The 20,362-nt window shown below is 46.1% G+C and overlaps 1 protein-coding gene across 1 annotated transcript in view; it reads right to left on the bottom strand.

Moving 5' to 3' along the window:
- Positions 1-4,264: 4,264 nt before the first annotated feature.
- Positions 4,265-20,362, bottom strand: part of CNNM1 (cyclin and CBS domain divalent metal cation transport mediator 1) — a 50,552-nt gene continuing 34,454 nt past the window's right edge. Inside the window, exons 7-12 of the mRNA XM_069460633.1 lie at positions 14,697-14,860; positions 7,147-7,330; positions 6,847-6,996; positions 5,816-5,821; positions 5,042-5,137; positions 4,265-4,344 (exon numbers count right to left, since the gene is read on the bottom strand). Of these exons, the coding sequence (XP_069316734.1) occupies positions 4,265-4,344; positions 5,042-5,137; positions 5,816-5,821; positions 6,847-6,996; positions 7,147-7,330; positions 14,697-14,860 (680 nt within the window). The remainder of the gene's footprint in view (positions 4,345-5,041; positions 5,138-5,815; positions 5,822-6,846; positions 6,997-7,146; positions 7,331-14,696; positions 14,861-20,362) is intronic.

Raw genomic sequence — 20,362 nt, 5'->3', positions numbered from 1 at the left:
TTCCCCTGCTCCTCCTTCCTTCCTTCCTTTCAACCATAGACAGTAAGTCTACTGGCACTTCTAACTGACAACCTTTCAAATATTTGAAAGTAGTTGTTATTCTTTGATTATGGTTTTCCGTGTGAACCGTCTCTCCTCCCATTCTTCAGTGTGTCTGCACAGGATATGGTTTCCAGACCCTTCCTCATCTGGCTGGAGCCCCCACAGTCCTGCAGAGGGCACTTGCTCTGCGCGTGTGTGATGGGGCTGGTGGATGTGAACTGACTGAGCGTGATTAGATGCCCTCCTGCTCATCTCCTCCTGCCTTTTGAACAAATCAGTATTTGTTCTTCCAATTTAAAGATGCTTCTAAAGGAAAGCAGCCAAAGTAGAAGCTGAATGATTCTACCTTGTGTCAATCCTCCGTCGTTCTCTGCAAACATAGCTTTAAAGCATGCATTCACCGAGGGGGTGATAGCACTTCCACGAGGGCAAAAGTTGGTTCTTTGGGGCAAAAATAGTCTGATATATTAAAATGGTCTGTGGCTCTCCAAAGAGCAATCCTACCCAACAAAATCTTATTTATTAGTATTTAATTTCTCTTATTAGGGATAATTTAAATTTAATTTTTCTCTTTAGTGGGGTGCTAAAGCCATTAAACACTTCTTTAAACCTAAGTGCCACTACCGAAGTGATAAAATGTTTTTGGCATTTAAAAAAAGCCCCAGTCTCTCCTATTCCAGCAGCTATAGCTAAAAAAAAAAAAAAAAAAGCTCCAGTCTTGATGGGAATTTGGCCTTCTTAATTCTATTTTTATAGATCATTTGCTTAGTGTGGCCCCCACTGTGTTATAGTTTCCCCCGAGTGTTTATGTAAAAAGGCTCTGTGTAAGTTTGGGAAAAGCTGCAGGACTCTTTAGGGCCCCTAACATGCAGATATTCACCGTGAATTTCAGAGGTAGGATTGTTTCACAGATTTTGCCTGCTAACCAGGAGGGCACTCGGACCTCCAGGCCCTTCCTAGTGTGGTTTTGAGAAAGAAACGAGCTAATGGATACTTAGCACAATACTTGGCACATAAAGCCCTAAGCAAAATAGTTATGATCATTCATTATTACTGTTAATGAAATGAATAGCCCCTATTGAGTTTCCTGAGAAGAATCTTAAGCCATCTGGCATAGGCCACTAATTGTCCAGTTTGCTGGTTTGAGAAATTAGTAGGTGTCAGATTTCAGCCTTCATTCTACACAGACATTAAATGCCCAAACACAGCTTCCCACCTGTCTGGTTGATCCCGCTCGCCTGCATTGGTTTAAAAGTGACCAATAAGCCTGACCCAATCCGGTGTTCCTTTCCCCAGCCTTTGGTTGGAAACTGCTGGAGTTGTGCCACTTTGACTCCTTTCTGCAGGGTCTGCAAAAGCGAGCCATTGTGACCAGCACATTGTCTCAGGGGCTTGTCTGGGTCTAGCCTCTTAAGACCTTGAACTTGGATGGCACCCAGTACCGTTTTTTACCCATCACGTGGGTTCAACAAATGCCAGCTCTTCTCAGTGTTTTCTCAGGCCTCCTACTTTGTCTCCAGGCACACTCCAGTTTCTTGTTTGGGTTTACTTCCCATTTCTGGCATTTGCTCCTGCAAAATCTTACCCATCTGACCTCTCAAAGTAGAAAGGCAGGGCTTTACTGTAACCTTACTATAGCCTCACACCTGGCCTTGAGAGGCGTGCCTTTTTAGACAGGTGGGTCACCGGTGAGATAATTACACATGTGCATCACCCAACCTGCATCTCAAAGCCACTTTGAACTCCGACATTCCAGGGCAAGGAAAACAGCCACATTCCAGGAAAGGCATTTTCATTTTATTTAAAAATTATTTACAATTATTGAGCCTTCATAAATGCTTTATTTTAAAATTCTTTTTTTTTTTACCTGAAGAAAATCTTTGCTGGGGATCGGGGGTATATATAGGGAGAGGAGTGGTGACAGGCTCCTTAGGGATTCTGCAAAGGGATGGATGTAATGCGACAGCAGTGGCCTGAGCTCCGTGGCCTAAGGGGTAATGAAAGGAAGGCTAGCCAGGCAGGCCCCCCGGGCCAGTGGCCAGCTGAGCAAGAAGACTGTGATGGCATTTCTTGCTCAAGACTCACCGTATACTGGTTTGGGACTGAGGCACCCAACACTGAGGGCTGACACTGTCTATTCCTACCAGGCAAGAGCAGGTGTTGGGAGGGGGTTGCTGTGAAGTTATCTACGAGAAGTCATGCACTGCTGAGCCTCAGACTGGGCCCAGCCAGTCAAGGGTGCGTTGAAGTCAACAACACATTGCTGGAGAAGGCATCTCTAGCTCCAAAGTCTGCTCCCACATGCTGTGGCCCTCCTGTCTGCAACACCTGCTCTGGTTTGCTGGGGAAGTGGGGACAAAGTTATATGGGGTATAAGATATTCTAGAATGTGCCAAGAATTTCTGAGGATTCCCACTTCTTGGTGGGTGCCAGCCTCCCCCATTGGCTGGTGGCCACTTGAGAAGACCACTCATAATTAAAAATCTGTCTCGAACTGCCCAGTATTCACTTCACTCTGCATTGCAGAAACTCTGGGCTGAAAGCTCCACTATTTAAAATAGTGGGGTTTTTTTTAATCCTTTGTAGGTCTAAGACCTTTGAGAATATTATGAAAGGTTTAACGCTCTGGAAAACACACAGAAGACTACATACACTAAATTCTGACAGTTCTAGGGGTTTCATAGACCCTCTGAAGTCCATCTATGGACCCTCTGGGGTGACAGACCCCAAGTTAAGGACCCCTGAGTTAAAGGTTCCTGTGGGTAAGCATTTTCTTTGGAGATGCAAATAACCCAGAGGAATTATCAGTCCGCAACCTCCCCATGTGATTACTGGTTGAATGGGTGGGGGAGGCGGAAGTGATGGTTTTGGAAGAAGGGGAGGGGAGGTAGACCACAGGGAAAAGTTTGGGAATACTTTAAAGATTCAACAGACAGCACTCGACCGCTGGGTACCTAACTGAGGGCATCCAAGTAGTGGGAGATAGAGCAGAAAGGGAGACAGATGTCCCAAAGGCAAACTTCATTTCCAAGTTTTCCCTAAGGCTGGCTGTGGTTCCTGATTAGAACTATTTTATTCTTGGAAGTAGGTCTGTGCAGTCTTTCTGCCATCTCATGGTTATGCTCGGAATTGCACCTGCCTCAATATCCAGGAGAAAAACCAGAGATCTAGGAAGTTTTTGGAATAAAGTATACTCAACCGATCTGCTAGGGTGTAGTAAGGGGTGGGAGGTGCAGATGAATGAATGAAAAAGAATGATTTTTCAGCGTTCCTGTGTAACACATACTGCAGTCCCATGAGAGTGTGCATCTTTCCTGGCTGACCTGGGCACTCTTTGGTTTGTCATGGCTAAACTTGCTACTAACGGCTTAGAATTTTTCCATGTAAGGTTTTTTTTTGTTGTTTTGTTTTTTTCTTGCTTTGATTTGCACTTAACACCTGAAGTTCCATCTCTGGCTCCCAATTGGGTCTCTCTGCTCCCCGCTTTCCACTCCTTCTCTTCCAGAGCAGATTGATTGACTGATTAATAACTGTTGATTGGGAGCCAAAACAGATGTCCCTGGGAAAAACAGTGACTTGAGGTTCCATCTCACATTCTTTCCATTCTAGCTGAGACTCACTTCCTCAGAATGCTGCGACCCTTGTCCAACAGGGAACCAGTCACTGACAGTTTTCTGTGCTGCAACATCAGTCACCTGCCGACATGGCTGAGTCCTGCTGCTCTGAAGTTCTGGAGGAATTCTTGGTCTGTCCCCTGAGCTAAACTCCATACCTCCTACTCCATCCTCCCATGTGCCTGTCTGCGAGTGGCACCTTCTGAGTTAAGCTAAGCATAAAATATGGTAGAAAGTTATTATTTTGTTCTGGAGGAAAGAATGGTGAGTTGCAGCACATGGGTGTCCTATGGCATCAGGGTCCCAAAGTAGCATTGTCAGCTTGGGGTCATCTCTTCTCTAGCCCCAGACTGTGCTGTAGACAAAACGATTTCTAGCATGTTCCATTAGAGGCACTTCCTTCCGTTATGGCCACGGCAAGGCTCTGAGTCAAACTGGAGGCAACAAGGGAAAATCTGCCAAATCGACAGCTAGGGGAGAAGAGGTGGAAAGGAAGGCAGAATGTTCTGTCACCTGTGGGAGGCCTTGGGGGGAAGCAGATGATGGGAGGGTGGGTTCTCCCCCAAAGCACTGGAATCTCACGTAGCCAGCAAATGCTGGCTTTGCTGTCATGTGATCAGAGGCGTTAAATTGGAGTTCTCCTCAGGGGTTCTCTCTCCATCTGGTGACCTCTTCCTTCTTTGACCACCTGAAAAACACAGTTTGTAAGTATCAGCCTGTAAGACTGGGAGGCCATCCACACTCGCTCAGTGGTCTGAGCTCTCTTCCAAATGGAAGCAGAAAGGGACACAGAGCCCTTGACAGCTTGGCTGAAACTAATCTGCGTTGTATTCTGGTGCTGATATTGGCATGTTTACATCTTGAAGGATTAGGATACACCTTCCACGTAAGATGATATCTCTGAAAAGCCACAAACCCAGGCTAGTGCCTGGAATTGAGATTTCCTGGAGGGGACTGAGTAAAGCCCATGTGCTACCTCAGGATCATGCCTTCCCCACCCCTGAGGGCCCCAGCCCCTCTGACTGCCAGGTGCGCTCTGAGAGAGGATTGGTCTCACAGTCTTTGATGTCCCGTGAGCAATTTCCAGGGACCTACATCCTCTAGTTCAATAAATCTTTATTTATAAAAACAGGAAGGTCAGAATTGACGTGCAGGCATGGGTTGCAGACTGCTGTCCTAGAGGACCAAAAACTGAATGGGATAGATTCCCAAAGCATCAAGGGTGCAGTACTGGCCCAAGCCTGACTGTGGATTTCCATGACTGGACCTCCTTAGGGTTCCAAAAAGAGTCAGCAGTTCCTCCTGCAGGAGGAAGATCCTAACATGCTTTGCCTACTAACAGGCTGCAGCGTGGCTTTCATGTAGGTGAAGAACTAGCTACTCACTCAGGGTTCTCAGCAGCCTCCTGCCCATGGTTTCTTCAAAGTCGCCACTGAGAGGGCTGGTCTCTGTATCCAGGTTGATGTTACAACATTCAGTATCTGATAACGAGAGAAAGAAAAGAAGAGAGAGCTCAATTTTTTTCCACCCACAAGCTCAGGGATCAAGATAGGGTGATTCTGGGTGATGTCCCTCAGGAGGTGAAAGTTCCAGACAAGAGCCAAGGCAGGCGTGGGCATAACAAGGAAGGATGCCCAGGAAGGTGTTGGCTCTAATTAGTGAGCAAGAGGCATTTTAGTGCTACAAAACAAACAGAGATGGAGCAGGAATCCAAAAATCCACGCAGAATAAGAAATGATTCCCTCTCCTCAAATACTGTTTGACAAGACAGAGTGGAAGAAAACAATATATTCTCCACCCAATATTTTTGCCAGACAAAAAGCATGTTTGAGGACAGGTGGGGATATCTCTTTCCTCTACTTGCACAAACCCTGGAAAGCCACAGAGCTCAGTAACAATTAAGTGCATGCCCCTGTCTTCTCCCACAGGACTCCGTGAGGATTCAGATAACCACGGAGTCTCAGAGGCCAGAAGGAGGCCAAGCCTTACTGCCAAAGCAGTAAGAACCCACCCAGGGAGGCAAAGTGCTGTGTTGGAAACTGCACTGCACCAAACGCCACGAGGCTAAGTCCACTTCTAATGCAGCATCTGGATTTGGGCAAGTCATTTTCCTTCTCTAGGCCTCAAGGTTCCTCAAGTATCACATGAGGAGTGTAGACTAGATGCTCTCCAAAGACGACTCCATCACTTTATTCTTATTCCTTTGCTACATTTTCTTGCTACATGCTTCAGCTACTAAATTTGGTGTGTGGGGGAGAAAAAGAACATCAGTTCTAAATTCAGGTCCTGGAATGGTGACTATGTGTGTCCCGGATTTTCTGGGTTAGCCACAAGTTCAAACATACTGTCTCATTGACCTTAAAGATCTATGAGTATTTTTTCAGGTCATTTCTCTGGACTTGAGGGGTCTCATACTATGGATTTACCTGGAAGTTCAGGTAGGGGAATTGCTGGCCTGGGGGTAAGCACAGGGGGCTGCTGACAGCCTGGGCACTTGGGCACCTTAGTGAGGCAAACACAGGAGGATCTCAGGACTGCTGGGACCCTGAAAGCTTAGAGCAACACCACTGATAAGGGGGACACATTCGGTGTCTCTGAGGGAGCTGATATGATCTGAGACCTCAGGAAAGGTCCTACAGACTATCTTTGGTCTCCGGGGCCCAAGGGAAGGGAAGAGCCCTGCCAGTAAGAGTGATGGCTGACTTTGGTTTCCTAGTCTGTGAGTAGGTCTAATAATAACTACCTCATATTTATAAAGCATGGTACCAAACACTGTGATGTGCCCTTTATGTGTTATCTCATTTATAACCAAAGCTACTTTATGAGATAGCTACCATGATTTATAGCTACTAACATAAAGAAACTTATCTATTAAGGTGTGGAATCTGAGTCTTAGGTTAAGTACTTGCCTAAAATTGCACAGCCCCTAAACGAAGGAGCCAGGGTGTGAATCCAGGCAGAAATCTAGCTCCCAAGCCTGCCCCACAGTTTTCCCGGGAGAATGAATTAGACAGGGCCTGGTGCGTGGTGGGTGCTCAGCAAATGTTAGTTTCCTTTCCCTGGCTGTGAAGGAGGTGGGAGGCTTAACATAGGGCTGGGGTCCCTGGTCTCCCCGCACCCAGCTCACCCTGAGCCATCCCAGTGCCCAAGGACGATGATCTCCCTCTGGGCCCAGTCCACCCTCCCTGACCTGCTCTCGTGGGCACAGCTGCAGGTGACAGTGAGAGCTGCTGTGTACTGTGCTCCTCGAAGTCAGTCATTTCCTCCTGGGTGAAGGCCATCTCCTCCATCCTCAAGTACACCACCTCGCCGGGGCTTCGCAGCCCATCTGAGCGGCTGCCTGGGGAGGACAGTCAGGGCATTACCTCTCTGCTTGGAGAAGACCCGGAGCTCCATGAGGTGCAAGAGATCAGCTCTGGGCAGGGCTGGGGAGGAAGGCAGGGACATCCTCACCAGACACCAGCCCAGCCCATCTGCTCGACAGACTTACCCGGCAGACTGCTCCTGTTGCTCAGGAGCATGGCGACAGGGTCATCCTTGGGGGTCAGGGGTGTGCCCCGAGTCGTGGGGGCCTTGGTGGAGTCTCCGTCAGTAAAGGCCTCCATGTCAGGGGACTGGGGCGAGCTATCCATGTGGCAGGCGGTGAGCGCATTCTGATACTGCTGCCGTGTGATCTGGAAGGAGGCGGGCAGAGGCTCAGGAGTAGCTGGGCAGAGCCCTCCCTGGGTGCAGCCAGCCTTCCTGAGCTCAGAAGCAGCCCCACTAGGACGCTGTGGAACCCCTGGCCTCTGAGGCCCGAGATCCACGAACAGGGGGCCTTACCCACACTGGACCAGCCCAGCAGCTGAGGGACAATGAGGGGCCCTTTGCTTATTTGCCACCAGTTCCCACTGTTCATTTTTTATTGGTACCTGGAAGAGCCAAACCTTCTCCTGAGACTGTGGAGAGGACAGAGGCATCTGCAGTTAGGGAGTTGCCCAGGGAGGAGTTTAAAACACATTTACACAGACCAGTGCTGTGAATCCTTGTTTCCAGTGAAAACAGCCGAGTTTTTGTACCACCCAGTACAGGAATGTGATACTGCTAATCAATGACTGGCATTGGGGGAAAAATGAAAATGGCACATGGCACAATACCCTTCCCAAGTCCTACTATTTCCTAAAGTGTTTTCATCCCCTCGTCACTGCATTAAAGCTAGAGAACTGGCAAAGCTACAAATTCTGCACACTTTGCCTTCAGGGGCAGGACTGGCATCACATGTCGGAAGAGTAAAGATTTCCGGTTGGAAATAGGAGAGGAGATGATGGTTCAGGTTTACACACTGGGACGGAGAGTGGGCCTAAAGTTGGCTTGCTATCAGGTAAGGTCTCTTTCCACAGTGGACTCTTGTCTACTGTTGACAAGACCCATTACTTTCCTGGACGTTATCAATCCTTTCTTCTCTAACAAACTTCAGGATATTTTGTATGAGAACCAAGCAAATTCTAAGCACATCTAATCCAATTACAAAACACAAATTAACAACGTATGTCTTTTTGCAACACTTATGGGACACATATATGCAGAGATTCCAGGCTTATAATCATACTACCACCCATTTAAGTGGGCAAATAGAGTTCTCTTGATGGTTCAAATCTCAAACTTCATCATCAGAATTACCTGAAAGGCTTATTAAAACAAGATTGCTGGCCCAACTGTCAAAGTTTCTAATTCACTAGGTCTAGGGTAGAGGCTGAGAATTTGCATTTTTTTTTTTTTCAGCAAGTTCCCGGTGATGCTGATGCTGCTGGTCTGGAGATCGCACTTTGAGACTACTGACTTAAGACCTAGTTAGAATCAGACATAGGCCCTACTCAGGGTTTGTTTCTTTCCCCTCTAAAGGACAAAGAGTAGCTAAGTGTTAACAAGTGGCTTTGATATTTTTCAGGTCCTTATGACATAGAACCATGTGTCTCCACTTAGCACTTACATAAAGTCTTCAACAGACTCAATGTTCTTATTGAGAACACCTGATTTTTGCAGCCCCTTCTGTTGGGAAGAAGTCAGGTTCCAAAATTTACCCAAAAGATGGGGAAATTTGGCCCTAACACCAAAGAATAAGAACATTTCCTAAATGGCACTTGATAAGCCCAAAAAGGAGCTGATCTTACTCTATTTGCATTCTCTAAAGTAGTTAGTATAGATTTGGCTTCTAGTTTAGTCAAAAAGGCCAAACGACCCTTCACCTAAAAAATATGGCAGGAAACACACTGCCTGCTCAAGGCTAAGGTTCAAGTCCCAGTTTTGCCACTTTGAAGCTAGGGACTTTGGCCAAATCGTTAACATCTCTGAGCTTGTAAAAGAGGCCCAGAGACAATGAGATCTTGTAAGTGAGTGTGTTATACAACTACTGGGAATGATTATTTAAAAGATGTCCACATACATGTCTCACAGTTTGACTTTATAATGGGCACACATTTCAAAGACAGGGTGAAACTTACCATCTCATTATGTCTAATTGTCCCTCTGCCCCCAGAGCCATTGTGACTGGAAGTGCTGTGAAGGCAAGACTAGGTCTTGGGAAAGTAAATCCATAATCAAGAAAATGAAAGAGAAAGTAGGGGATGGAGGGAGATTCCAAGTAGGGACCATGGGAAAAGGAAGATGGGGAAGAAAAGAGACAGTGAGTGAAGTAAAGAGAGGAGGAAGAGAGAAGTAAGGAGTGTGTTTTGGTTTGATTTTGAAATGGATTTGCTGGCTTAGGGCTCCTATTGGTTGGTAGATTGGCTGTGTCCCCCAAGCTAGAATAGCCTCTTGGGAGTGACCACTGCTGCAAAATTCTCTTTCTTACTTAACTAATTTACTCATTTTGGGAAAGGTTCTGCCCAGGTTGTACCAGCAGTGAGCTGTACCACTCTCTCCTTGTTCTTATGAATCAGTGATATGCCCCTCCAGTAACCTGGAATCAAGGATCCAGGAACTCTAACTCTTGCTTTAAGCATTGTTTTGGAGGAAAGGATGGGAATAAAGTATTACTCTTGGTAATAATACCGAGTAAATGGAATAGGGTTCCTTGTAAGGTGCTGAGTTCCCTGTTGCTGGAGACATTCACACAGAGGTTAAACTACCACTTGTCAGGGATGCTAAAGAGAAGATTCAGCCAACCACCTCCAGGATCTAGTATTAGTGGGAGGAAGCACGGCAGGGTGTATGGGGTGAGCTTGGGGGGTGGTCGGCCAGGTACAAGGGGAGGGGCAGGGGTTGGGGCAGGGTCTGCACTGTTGGTGGGTGGTTATATAAAAGGAAAGGTACCACCTAATGGTTACCTCCTCTAAGTATGTCACAGCCTTGCTTTCACACTGCTTCCTCTTTTTAAATTAAACAAACAAACAAACAAACAAACAACAAAAAACCATGAACTACTGCCATGTCAACCCATTGCCTTAAAAGAAATTGCTGACAAGGCACCACTCTGGAAAATGCATTCAGGGAAGCAACCTGTGCTCGGCTTCTCCCCATTTCTAAATTCAAGCACCACTTCTCGTCAGTTCCCTCCCTTTGTTAAAAACCTGTGACAACTTCTTTTTATCTAGCATGGCACTGTCGAATAGAAATATAACATGAGTCACATGGGTAATTTAAAATTTTCTAGCAGTTGCATTAAAAAAAAAAACAGTAAAAAGAAGCAGGTGAAGTTAATTTTAATATTTCATGTATATCCCAATATATCCAAAATAATTTTACTTCCACATATAATTAATTTAAAATTATTGAGGAATTTTCTTTGAAGTCCAATGTGTATTTTATACTTAAACAGCACAGCAATTTGGACGAGCCACATTTCATGTGTTGGACCACCACCTGTGGCGCTGGCTGCCGCGCTGGACAGGGGAGGTCTCGCGGCCCAACCTGAACTGCTGTGCCCGCGTTTGATAACCTGGCCTTGCCTGGCCAGCAGCGTTCTCACTGCTCCCCAGTGCAGGGCCACTGGTTCAGTCTTGCTCCTCTCTTCACAGTCCCTTGAATGCACGGAGTCTACCTGCCTTCTACACTCCTTTTAGGGTGTCCCCCCTGCATAGCATTGCCTGAACTCCTCTCTTATTCTTTCCCAGTTCCCAAAGGTCCAGTACATTCTCCAGCCAATATAGTGCTTAAAAAATGCTGCATAATTTTGTCATCGATTAGATACTACCCTGCATGGGTCACTGCTATTTAACTCAAGCTTCCTCTCTTTAACCAGATCTTAATCTACTTATAAGGCAGAGGATATATTTTGATATTTTTGTTAGATTTATATATCTTTAGTATATCTCATGGTATCCAGAACCATCGTTAATGCTCAACAAATATTTATTAGTTGATTGAGGGAATCAAACCACTTTTCAAAAGATAACATGTTTTTCTTTTCTCTTCACTGTTGTAGGTACAACCATGTACTAGAAATAGTGTGAATTCAAATTGTCTTCTCTTCTATATTTACCAGTTAAGGATTCAAGTGCCCTCTAAATTACAGAGGAAATGGAAGTGTATTTATCTTTAAGCTAGTAAAAAGCAAGGATGCCCTTTTGGACATTTTCCCTTAGCAGGCAAGGTGTCCAGAAGTTAACCTTTAGGCTATTGTGATGCCTCCTGTCATTTTATGATGTTCTGCTTATATTTTCAACTTTCAGGCAGTTTATTCATCCCTTAAAACATGATGCTGCAATTTAGGGATTCAGCCACCAGATGGTGATGGGCATCTTGGTCAAGGTTACATAATCCAGAAGTTCTGTTTGATTTTCCTTTAATATTTCAATTTCTTTAGTGAATTTTTCTTCCACATGTAGAAGACTGAAACAGGATCTGCACCTTTCACCTCTCACAAAAATCAACTCATGGTGGATAACAGACTTAAACCTAAGGCATGAAACTATAAGAATTCTAGAAGAAAATGTCGTAAAAACTCTTATAGACATTGGCCTAGGCAAAGAATTTACGAAGACCCCAAAGGCAATCACAGCAACAACAAAAATAAATAAATGGGACCGGATCAAATTAAAAAGCTTCTGTACAGCCAAGGACACAATCAATAGAGCAAATAGACAACCTACAGAATAGGAGAAAATATTCGCATGCTACACATCCAATAAAGGGCTGATAACTAGAATCTATATAGAACTCAGGAAAATCAGCAAGAAAAAAATCAAACAACTCTATCAAAAAGTGGGCAAAGGACAAGAACAGAAACTTTTCAAAAGAAGATAGACTAATGGCCAACAAACATATGAAAGAATGCTCAACATCTCTAATCATCAGGGAAGTGCAAATCACAACCACAGTCAGATATCACTTAACTCCAGTGAGAATGGCCTCTATCAAAAAGTCCCAAAACAATACATGTTGGCATGGATGCGGAGAGATAGGAACACTCATACACTGCTGGTGGGACTGCAAACTAGTACAATCTCTGTGGAAAGTAATATGGAGATACCTCAAAGAGTTACAAGTAGAACTATCATTTGATCCAGCAATCCCATTACTGGGCATCTACCCAAAGGAAAAAAAGACATTCTATAAAAAGGACATCTGCACTAGAATGTTTATAGCAGCACAATGCACAATTGCAAAGATGTGGAAACAACCCAAGTGCCCATCAATACATGAGTGGATTAACAAAATATGGTATATGTATACCATGGAGTTCTACTTAGCCATAAAAAACAGTGGTGATCTAGCATCTCTTGTATTTTCCTGGACAGAGCTGGAGCCCATTCTACTAAGTGAAGTGTCCCAAGAATGGAAAAATAAGCACCACATGTACTCACCATCAAATTGGTACTAACTGATCAACACTTATGTGCACATATAGCAGTAACATTCATTGGGTGTTGGGCAGGTGGGGGGGGGGAGGAAGGGATGGGTGTATTCACGCCTAATGGGTGCGGTGTGCACCGTCTGGGGGATGGACACAGTTGAAGCTCTGACTCGGGTGGGGCAAAGGCAATATTTGCAACCTAAACATTTGTACCCCCGTAATATGCTGAAATAAAAAATTCCTGATGTGCTTAAAATAGAATCCAGATTCCTTATTAAGGCCTAAAGATCCCAGGCAACACTGCCTCTGAAACTCCATTCTCATCATGCTCCAGCCTCTGCCTTTGCACATCATGGGCCAGCACTCAGACCCTCTGCCTAGCTCCTTCCTGCCTCCATTGTTTCTATCTTGAACATTCTCCCCACCTCCCCTTTCAGGTCTCTGCAAAAATATGATTTTCTCAGCCTGCTCTGACAGCAGCATTTCAAGAGCAGCCTTCCTACCTTATCTGCTCAGTCGCTGTCTATCCCACAGCTCTCTTTATTTCCTTCATGGCCCTTATCACTGCCTGAAATTACTTAGGCTATTGATGCGGTTGCTTGTTTATCATCTTTCTCCCCATTAGCATGTAAGCTCCTGAAAGGCAGCAGCTTGCTGTCTTCTCCACAGTACCCCATCAACGCCTCGCACAGGGCAGGCATTCATGAAATATTTGTTGACCCACATATTCACATTATGACATTCTTTTTCTTTTCTCACAAACCAAGGTCTGCATTAGCAATGAAAGGGCTTGGAGACTGGATGCCATAGAAGGAGATTCACGGGCTGCGATTTTCTAAGGTTTAACCTCCTTGTCACATTAGACTTGGTGAATGTCCACAGTCATGCACACCCATGAGTGTTGCTTGGTTAGTTCCTAAAGTCACTTCTCCCTGGCTCCTTCAGTTCTGATTTCCTACAACTCTCCCTAAAGAAAGTGATTTCAGGGCTTGGACTCTGGAGGCAGAAAGACTCAACTTTGAAGCGTGGCTCTGCCACTTCAAAGTATAAGCCATGTGACCTTATACTCCTCAAGCCTCAACTTCTTCATCTATAAAATGGGAATGAAGTAGTACTTACCTCATCGGTGGCTGTGAGATTAAATGGATAATTCGACAAAAGGCTCAGCAAACTGCCTTGCACAGAGCGCCCCACAAACAGTAGCCACTACCCGCCCTATCCTCCAGGTTCTGTCCCCCTCTCTGGTAGCTTTCAGTGGTTACTTTTATTGGCTGATGTCAGTTTTAGCTCAGGGTGTCCAGACAGTTCTGGAACATAGAAAACCAGCCAGCACGCACTGTTCTCCAAATAATCAGGGCGTGTGTTCTGGATAGAAGGGAAGGAACTTCTACCACCTCTGTGATTTCAGTATACCTCTCAGCCTGCAACTGGGGCAAACAGTTACCAAGTGAGCTCACTGGGTGTTTTGTTGGACTGGGATAAATGGGGCTCTAGCCAGAGCTCAGGCCTAATTTTTTAACGGTCTCCAGAATGCTAGAAAACCAAACCAAACCTATGGAAACAAGAGAAAGAGGGAAATTTTAAAAGGCTTCTGTGCAATGCCAATCCCAGTGAAGGTCATAAAGAAATAGCTGCCCTCCTCTTCAACTACAAGGCAACGAGCTTTGCTGCCTCTCTCCACGGCATTTGCAGAGCGGTTCTCTCCAAATAGCTCAGGGCTCTTAAGGCCCTTAAGGGGATGTTGTTATTAGTTACCACAAAAAATTTTCAGTTAACTTACAGGCTCAACTGTGTTTTAGACTTCAAATATTAATGTGTAAACATATACTATCATATGTAAAATTATAGCATGGTTTCTTCTATACACGTGGTTTATTAATCACCTGTAAACCTAACTTGAAAAAAAATGAACAAAACCAAATGAGTGCCAATTGTGGGGGATCCAAAGGAAATAGTTCTGTCAGCAACTTGTCTCATTGTCTCATGCCAGCTCATCTTAGGGTGCTTTGTGCCTCGGTTTCCCCACATGTAAAACAGGGGTCAGGAGATCTTTAAAAATTGACAAATAATGATCAGTAATAAAGCTTACTGAAAACAGGGCCTTTATAAAGCCAGGAGCAATTGCCACCCACATTACTATATTGGAACGGGGGCTGGGGTGGGGGGGCGGGATGCACGCTGTGTCTCTGACGGAGGTCTCCTAGTCCCCGCTCCCCCAGCCAACTCTGCCCACCAGGAGAGAGGACTGCCTCCCTGGGGGGAGTTACCTTCACAAACTGCACGTCGCTGAGGATGTGGACTGAGTAGTCCGGCGTGTAGAGGTTGTTGCTGCTGCTGAACAGCTGGGTGTTGCTGCCCCCAAAGTCGCTGCGCTCGCGGTTTGGAGACTCTGAGCGATTCAACCCGCTGCAGCGAGAAGGGGACCGGTTTACTGCAGATGGTGAGGGAGAGGAAGAAAAGACAAGGGGTGGGTGGGGAGGACGGAGAGGGAGTGGAAAGAGGGAGAGAGAGGTGTTGTTTACTGAGGTCCCCTAGGAATTTCAGGCAATGGCAATAGTGGGTGGTGGACATGGGCCCTCACCCTTCCCAGAGCCCAGGAAGGAGCTGAGCTGCTTTGCTGATGTTTATTCCTACGAGGAGCAAATACCCAACAGGAACTCATGGCTCCACGCAGCTGGGGCTGCTCCCCACAACCTCTCCTAGTGAGCAGCTGGTGCATTTGTTTCCCCAGACAGGTTCTTGTCCTTGTCTTCAGGTGAGGTGCGGGAGGATCCCGAATGAGATGAGGTCGGTGCTGTGAGCGTGGTTTGCTACCACAGACCACGAGACCCCCTTCCACGGCGAGGTATTTTACACAACCTCCACTCACACACCTTGTTTGAGAAAGGCCAAGGCCGCCGGTGTGCCCTTAAAACCATCTGTCACAGCACAGACAGCCAGTCCCCACCGTGGCGATGCATTTTGATGGGGATAACTCAGGCCTGCCGCAGCACTGGCAAGGCCTGGGACAGGGGTACAAATAGGCCCACAGACCATGTGGATAAATATCTATAAGCTATAAATCACATCAGTAAACTGTTAAAATATGTTCTATCCTTGTCTTTGACAAATGCTCCTAGCAACCCAGAAGGATAGGTTTGACTCCTTAGTATTTTGTTCCAGAAAACAGGGCTGCGTGGGGAGAGCAAGTCCTGACCCTAGGGCTTCAGGATCCCCCGCCACCCCCCCACCCCTCCCACCCCCCGCCAAGGCTGTCTTGGTGGAGAATTCTGGGATCCTGGATATCTGAACTGTGATCTAGAAGGAAGGACACAGGCTCTGGCCGGGCACATCCCTTTGGCCCTGTAGACCCCTTGCCCCACACAGAAGGGCAGGACAGGTAAGGGCCAACATGGGGCCCTCTACAGTGTGGACCCTGGGCTGGATTCTCTCTTGCACAGGCCTGAAGGGAGGACTGGAGTAATCCACAGGCCTTCTGTAAAAGATCTCCTAAATGTTCAGTCAGGTTCTTTTTACATTTTGAAGAAACACTTCTCAGAAAAGTTCGATTAAGACCATGTTACTTGGTTTCAAAATGGATAACACAAGAGAGGGTACTGAAGGTGACCCTAACATTCTCTCAACCATGGAATAAACCCGAGAGAAAGAGTGCAAGGCCCCTCGATCCCTCTCCTTCCCAACTGATACCACTCTGCATTTCTTCCAAAAAATGGGGAACAGGAGGCTGTCAGCCTCTCAGAACACAGATTTACTTCCAGGGGCTCAAATGAAGAATCAGATTCTTCATAGATTCTGGTCCTTGCTCTTTCAGAGTAGAACCTTGGGAATCTAATCCTGTCTCTTGAGATAATGCTACCATCGATCAAAATACTTGATTAGCATCTATCTGGACTGAGCCATGGATGGCTGATGATCTGTTTAGCTGCCAAGCTGCTGTTGTCTGGCAAACCATGTAGCAGAAAGATGAAAATAACAACAGGTTGAATATTTTCTCATTAGAATCATAACAACCACTGCCTTGATATGATTATAGAATTACAGATTCCACTGCCAGTCTTTCCCCTTCTCAGCAAATATCATCCACGTCTATGCAGTAGCTGAAACCAGAGATCTGGGGGTCACCCTTGACTCTAGCCCTCAACCCTACATTGAGCACTGCTATCTGCCTTTGACACAATGAACCCATCTATTCTATCTCTGTCTCCGCTCAAGTCCCTGTGACCATCACCTTCACCTGGGCCACTCTCCCCACTTATAATTTATAATCTGTTTTTGTCTCAGCTCCTAGAATCACATTTTAAAAACAAATCAGCTTCCTATTGTATCTGAATATATCAAACTCCTTGCTGTGGCCCTTAAAGCCCCATGCCCTGGCCCCGGCTTTCCTGTCTGATCTCATCTTGGGGCCTCCCTTCCCCTCTTCTGCGTTGTTCTAGCCCACTGGCCTCCGTGGGCTCCCTAAGTCATGCAAGCTTCCCTCCCCACCAACAGATGCCACATCCCCTGCGGCCCCACCCCAACTTCTACACCCAGCTCATGGCCACTTGCTTCTCAGGCATTAGCTCTCACCTGAGATTCCATCTGCTCGGAAGACCTTGTGTGGCCACCCTGAGAAGATTCTCCTTGCTTTCCTCTATCACTGGCCCCTGTTCATTCCTTCAATGCACCTTTCATAAGCATTAATTAATTACACATTTGTACTTATTTGTTATGTCTACTTAATTCAATTTTAAATTCCATGAAGGCAGAGACCTTTTCTTTTCTGGTCATCACCACTGTATGCCCAGTCTCTAGCACAGTGCCCAGCCTGGAGGTACTCAATAAAAACGTACATTAATAGAATGAATGAATCAGCACCTAAGGGTTCCTTAAGGGGACGCTTACAATTTAGAATCTCAAGTTTGTTCAAATCATCCTGGAATCAGAAAGCCTTTCCTTTGCAACATTGTGGGGAAGCTGACTTCTCCAAGAAGTTAGGGGTGGCGGGCAGGACACTCAGGAAATGCAGCCAGATAGAGTTAAATAGTGCGCAACTAGAATCAAAGGGCTCCAAGATGCAAGAGACCACAGGGAACATCAGGACTTTCTGTTTGTTTGTTTAATAAGGGCACGTGAAACAGGGGGGCCTGGAGTCAGGTGTCTAGGGCTATACTTATCCACTGGGTGATATGGGCCAGAGTGATCAAGGGCTGAGAGGGACAGTGACAGTGCCATGGAGAATACAGCAAAGCACCAGGGTAAATGGCAGTAGTGTTAGGCAGAAAAAGGTGCTTCTCATTGCTGGTCCTGGCCCTAGTCCCTTGAAAATAAACAGACAAGTTCACCCATTTGTGGCTGCCTTAGTGTGGTGGCTGGCTAAGAAGGTCAGTGTTCTTCCCTCCTGGCTACTTGTTGTGGGAAGGGAGGCAGGTAGTCCTACAGGAGGGCTGCTTCTTTGGCATGAGAGCAGAGTCTGGAAAACCATACCTTTACCTGGTAGGTCTTGAGTTCAACTCAGGGCACGACCAAGGGGAGAGAGTGAGAGCAGAGCCTGAAGCTTCAGTTACGCCAAGAGGATGACATCCGTGCTTAATAAGCCTCCACTTTTCCTGGCCAGACATGGCTTCATATACCCCACACCTGCTGTTCTGCTTTCTTATCCCTGATGTCACAATTCAAGAAACGTTCAGGGAGGATGACAGGGCAACAGCCCTATCTTATCTACTAAACTTCCATCCACAGAAACTTCTCTAGAGTAACTTCTACTCCCTGTGGGAATCAGAGGTAACAGTGACATCTCAGCTCCCCCCAGAGTTCTCATTGTCTCACTGGTACCCAGCGCAGATGTCACCCACAGGCCCTTGCACGTCAAACACAAGCTGCATCAGTGTTACACTGGGGGGAGAAACACGTCTTTTCTTTTAAGTAAAGACAATGCTATTGAAAGTTTATTCCTAAAATCCTAAAGGATTCCTAACGTCAACAAATACAACTGTCTTACAAAGGCAGGGTCTATAAAAGCAATTTTTAAAAGAAAAAAGAACTGTCATTCTATCACAAAGAAAAGTCTCGGCTCATCTGAGTATTATGCAAGATCCATGTTTTTGTGTCCCAGAGTCTAACATTCCTCAGTAGGTAGGATGTTGATGAGTCGGCATTTTGGTAATTGTGCACATACACTCAGAGGTTTCAGAGCAAGGGAAATGGAAATGCTTTTAATAAAAAAGCAGAAGAAATCAGTAACAGACGAGTGTCCCAGCAGCATGGCAAACTAGTTCAAGTTGTATATCCCCCTTGGCATTTCCTAAGAGCACAGAGGCACAGCTTGGGGGAGTGAAGTGAGGAGGAAAATCCTAAGTATAGTGCAAGGAGGTCTGAAAGGAGACAGATTAAACAGTGATGCATAAAACCGACCACAGGACCTGTTAACAGGAGGTACGCCAAGCTGCCAACACATCCCTTGCCCACTCTTGTTTTTATATCAGACCCTCAAGTTGGCCCTGGTGTGACTGGGTTGTGGGGAGCAGGGTTTTCTGCTCTAGACCCCCAACAGCTGTGGAGAAGTGTGGCAGACCTCATTCCTGCCACCTTTGAGTGGTCAGTCTGCAAGAGATATCTGTCCAAGTTGGCTACTCAGAGTTACTGAGGTTGGGTGGAGAAAACGCTGGGGTAAAATTGGGGGTGGGGTGGCAGAGAGCATAGAGGAGGATTTCACAGTGTAATTGGGGTTGGATGGAATCTTCTCTCACTCTGCAATAATAGGCAGGGGCCCCTAAAACCTATACATAGCTCTGGGACTCCTGCTTCACTTGTGACACCTGTATCCAGGGAGCCGTCGCAACCCTATCCTGGAAACAGGACCTAAGATACAGCAGTGGAATGCCCTGCTCCCCTTTTCCGTATGGGGATTCGAGGGAAAAGGAGGGTTCAGTGGCTGCCTGCCTAGGTCGTCTGCAGCATCAGTGAGGGGCAAGGGGGAACAGCCTACTTTGGTCATGGTCACTGTGCCACAGCCATCTGTGTTCTCCAAAATGGATGGGGGAGTTTAACTGTATAAGCTTATAAGAGTACAAACTAGAATTATTAAAAATTCATCATTCTGGGTTAACAGTCAACATCAGACAGCCAAATGCCAAAAGCCGCCCTCTGCCAAAGCTCCAATGTGAACTCTGCAAGTCAGCCCAAGTTAGGATCCCAGATGAACTCGCTCACGTTACATGGAGCTTTAATGGTTCCCAAATGTTCACTACACAAGAGCCAACCCAAAGGAATATTTCCACTTCCCACATTTTGCAAAGTAAAAAGATTATTTTTAGGGACTCCCTGTATATTCTAGGAGAAAACTCTACCATCACTGATCTCAAATCACATTATGAAGGGATAATCGAACACTGAAAAAGAACCCTTGGTTCCAATGTCTCTCCTGCCTTAGTGCTTTTGTGGATTTGAAAGTCGCTGGGAACTCGGAATTATCTCCACTGCCAGGAGAAAAAAGAAGGAATAAATCTGGGCAGAGGGAACGATAATAGCACTGGGGCCATGTACTTTCAGGGGCTGACCAGAAATTTCATTTTTAAATGGAAGCACCTGCAAAGTTGGCCAGTTACACCACACTCTGGAGGTAACCCACAAACCACTGTAATCCCCCTTATTTCAAACTAAGGCTCAAAGAGAAACAAACTCCCTATGGCTTATGAAGGCAATATTTGGTGCAGGGACGCCTGGCCTCAGTTCAGTATGAGCACCAGATTCATTAGCATGGCTGCTTTCAAAATGCAAATAAATTCTAGCCCTCCAGGGGGCGCGATGTGCTTGTGTTCAGAGGTGCAGCTAGGTCCCAGGCAATAGGAGAGAGCAGGATCTCAGAGACTCGATGCTAGTTCTCATCCCTCTACCTACTTACTACACACAGGACACTGACCCAACGGCTTCCTTTCCCAGGGCCTGTTTCCTT

This window comes from Eulemur rufifrons, chromosome 28 (assembly GCF_041146395.1).
Source record: "Eulemur rufifrons isolate Redbay chromosome 28, OSU_ERuf_1, whole genome shotgun sequence".
NCBI lineage: Eukaryota > Metazoa > Chordata > Mammalia > Primates > Lemuridae > Eulemur > Eulemur rufifrons.
The sequence above is the reverse complement of the archived record's forward strand: the minus strand, read 5'-3'. Positions and strand labels throughout refer to the sequence as shown.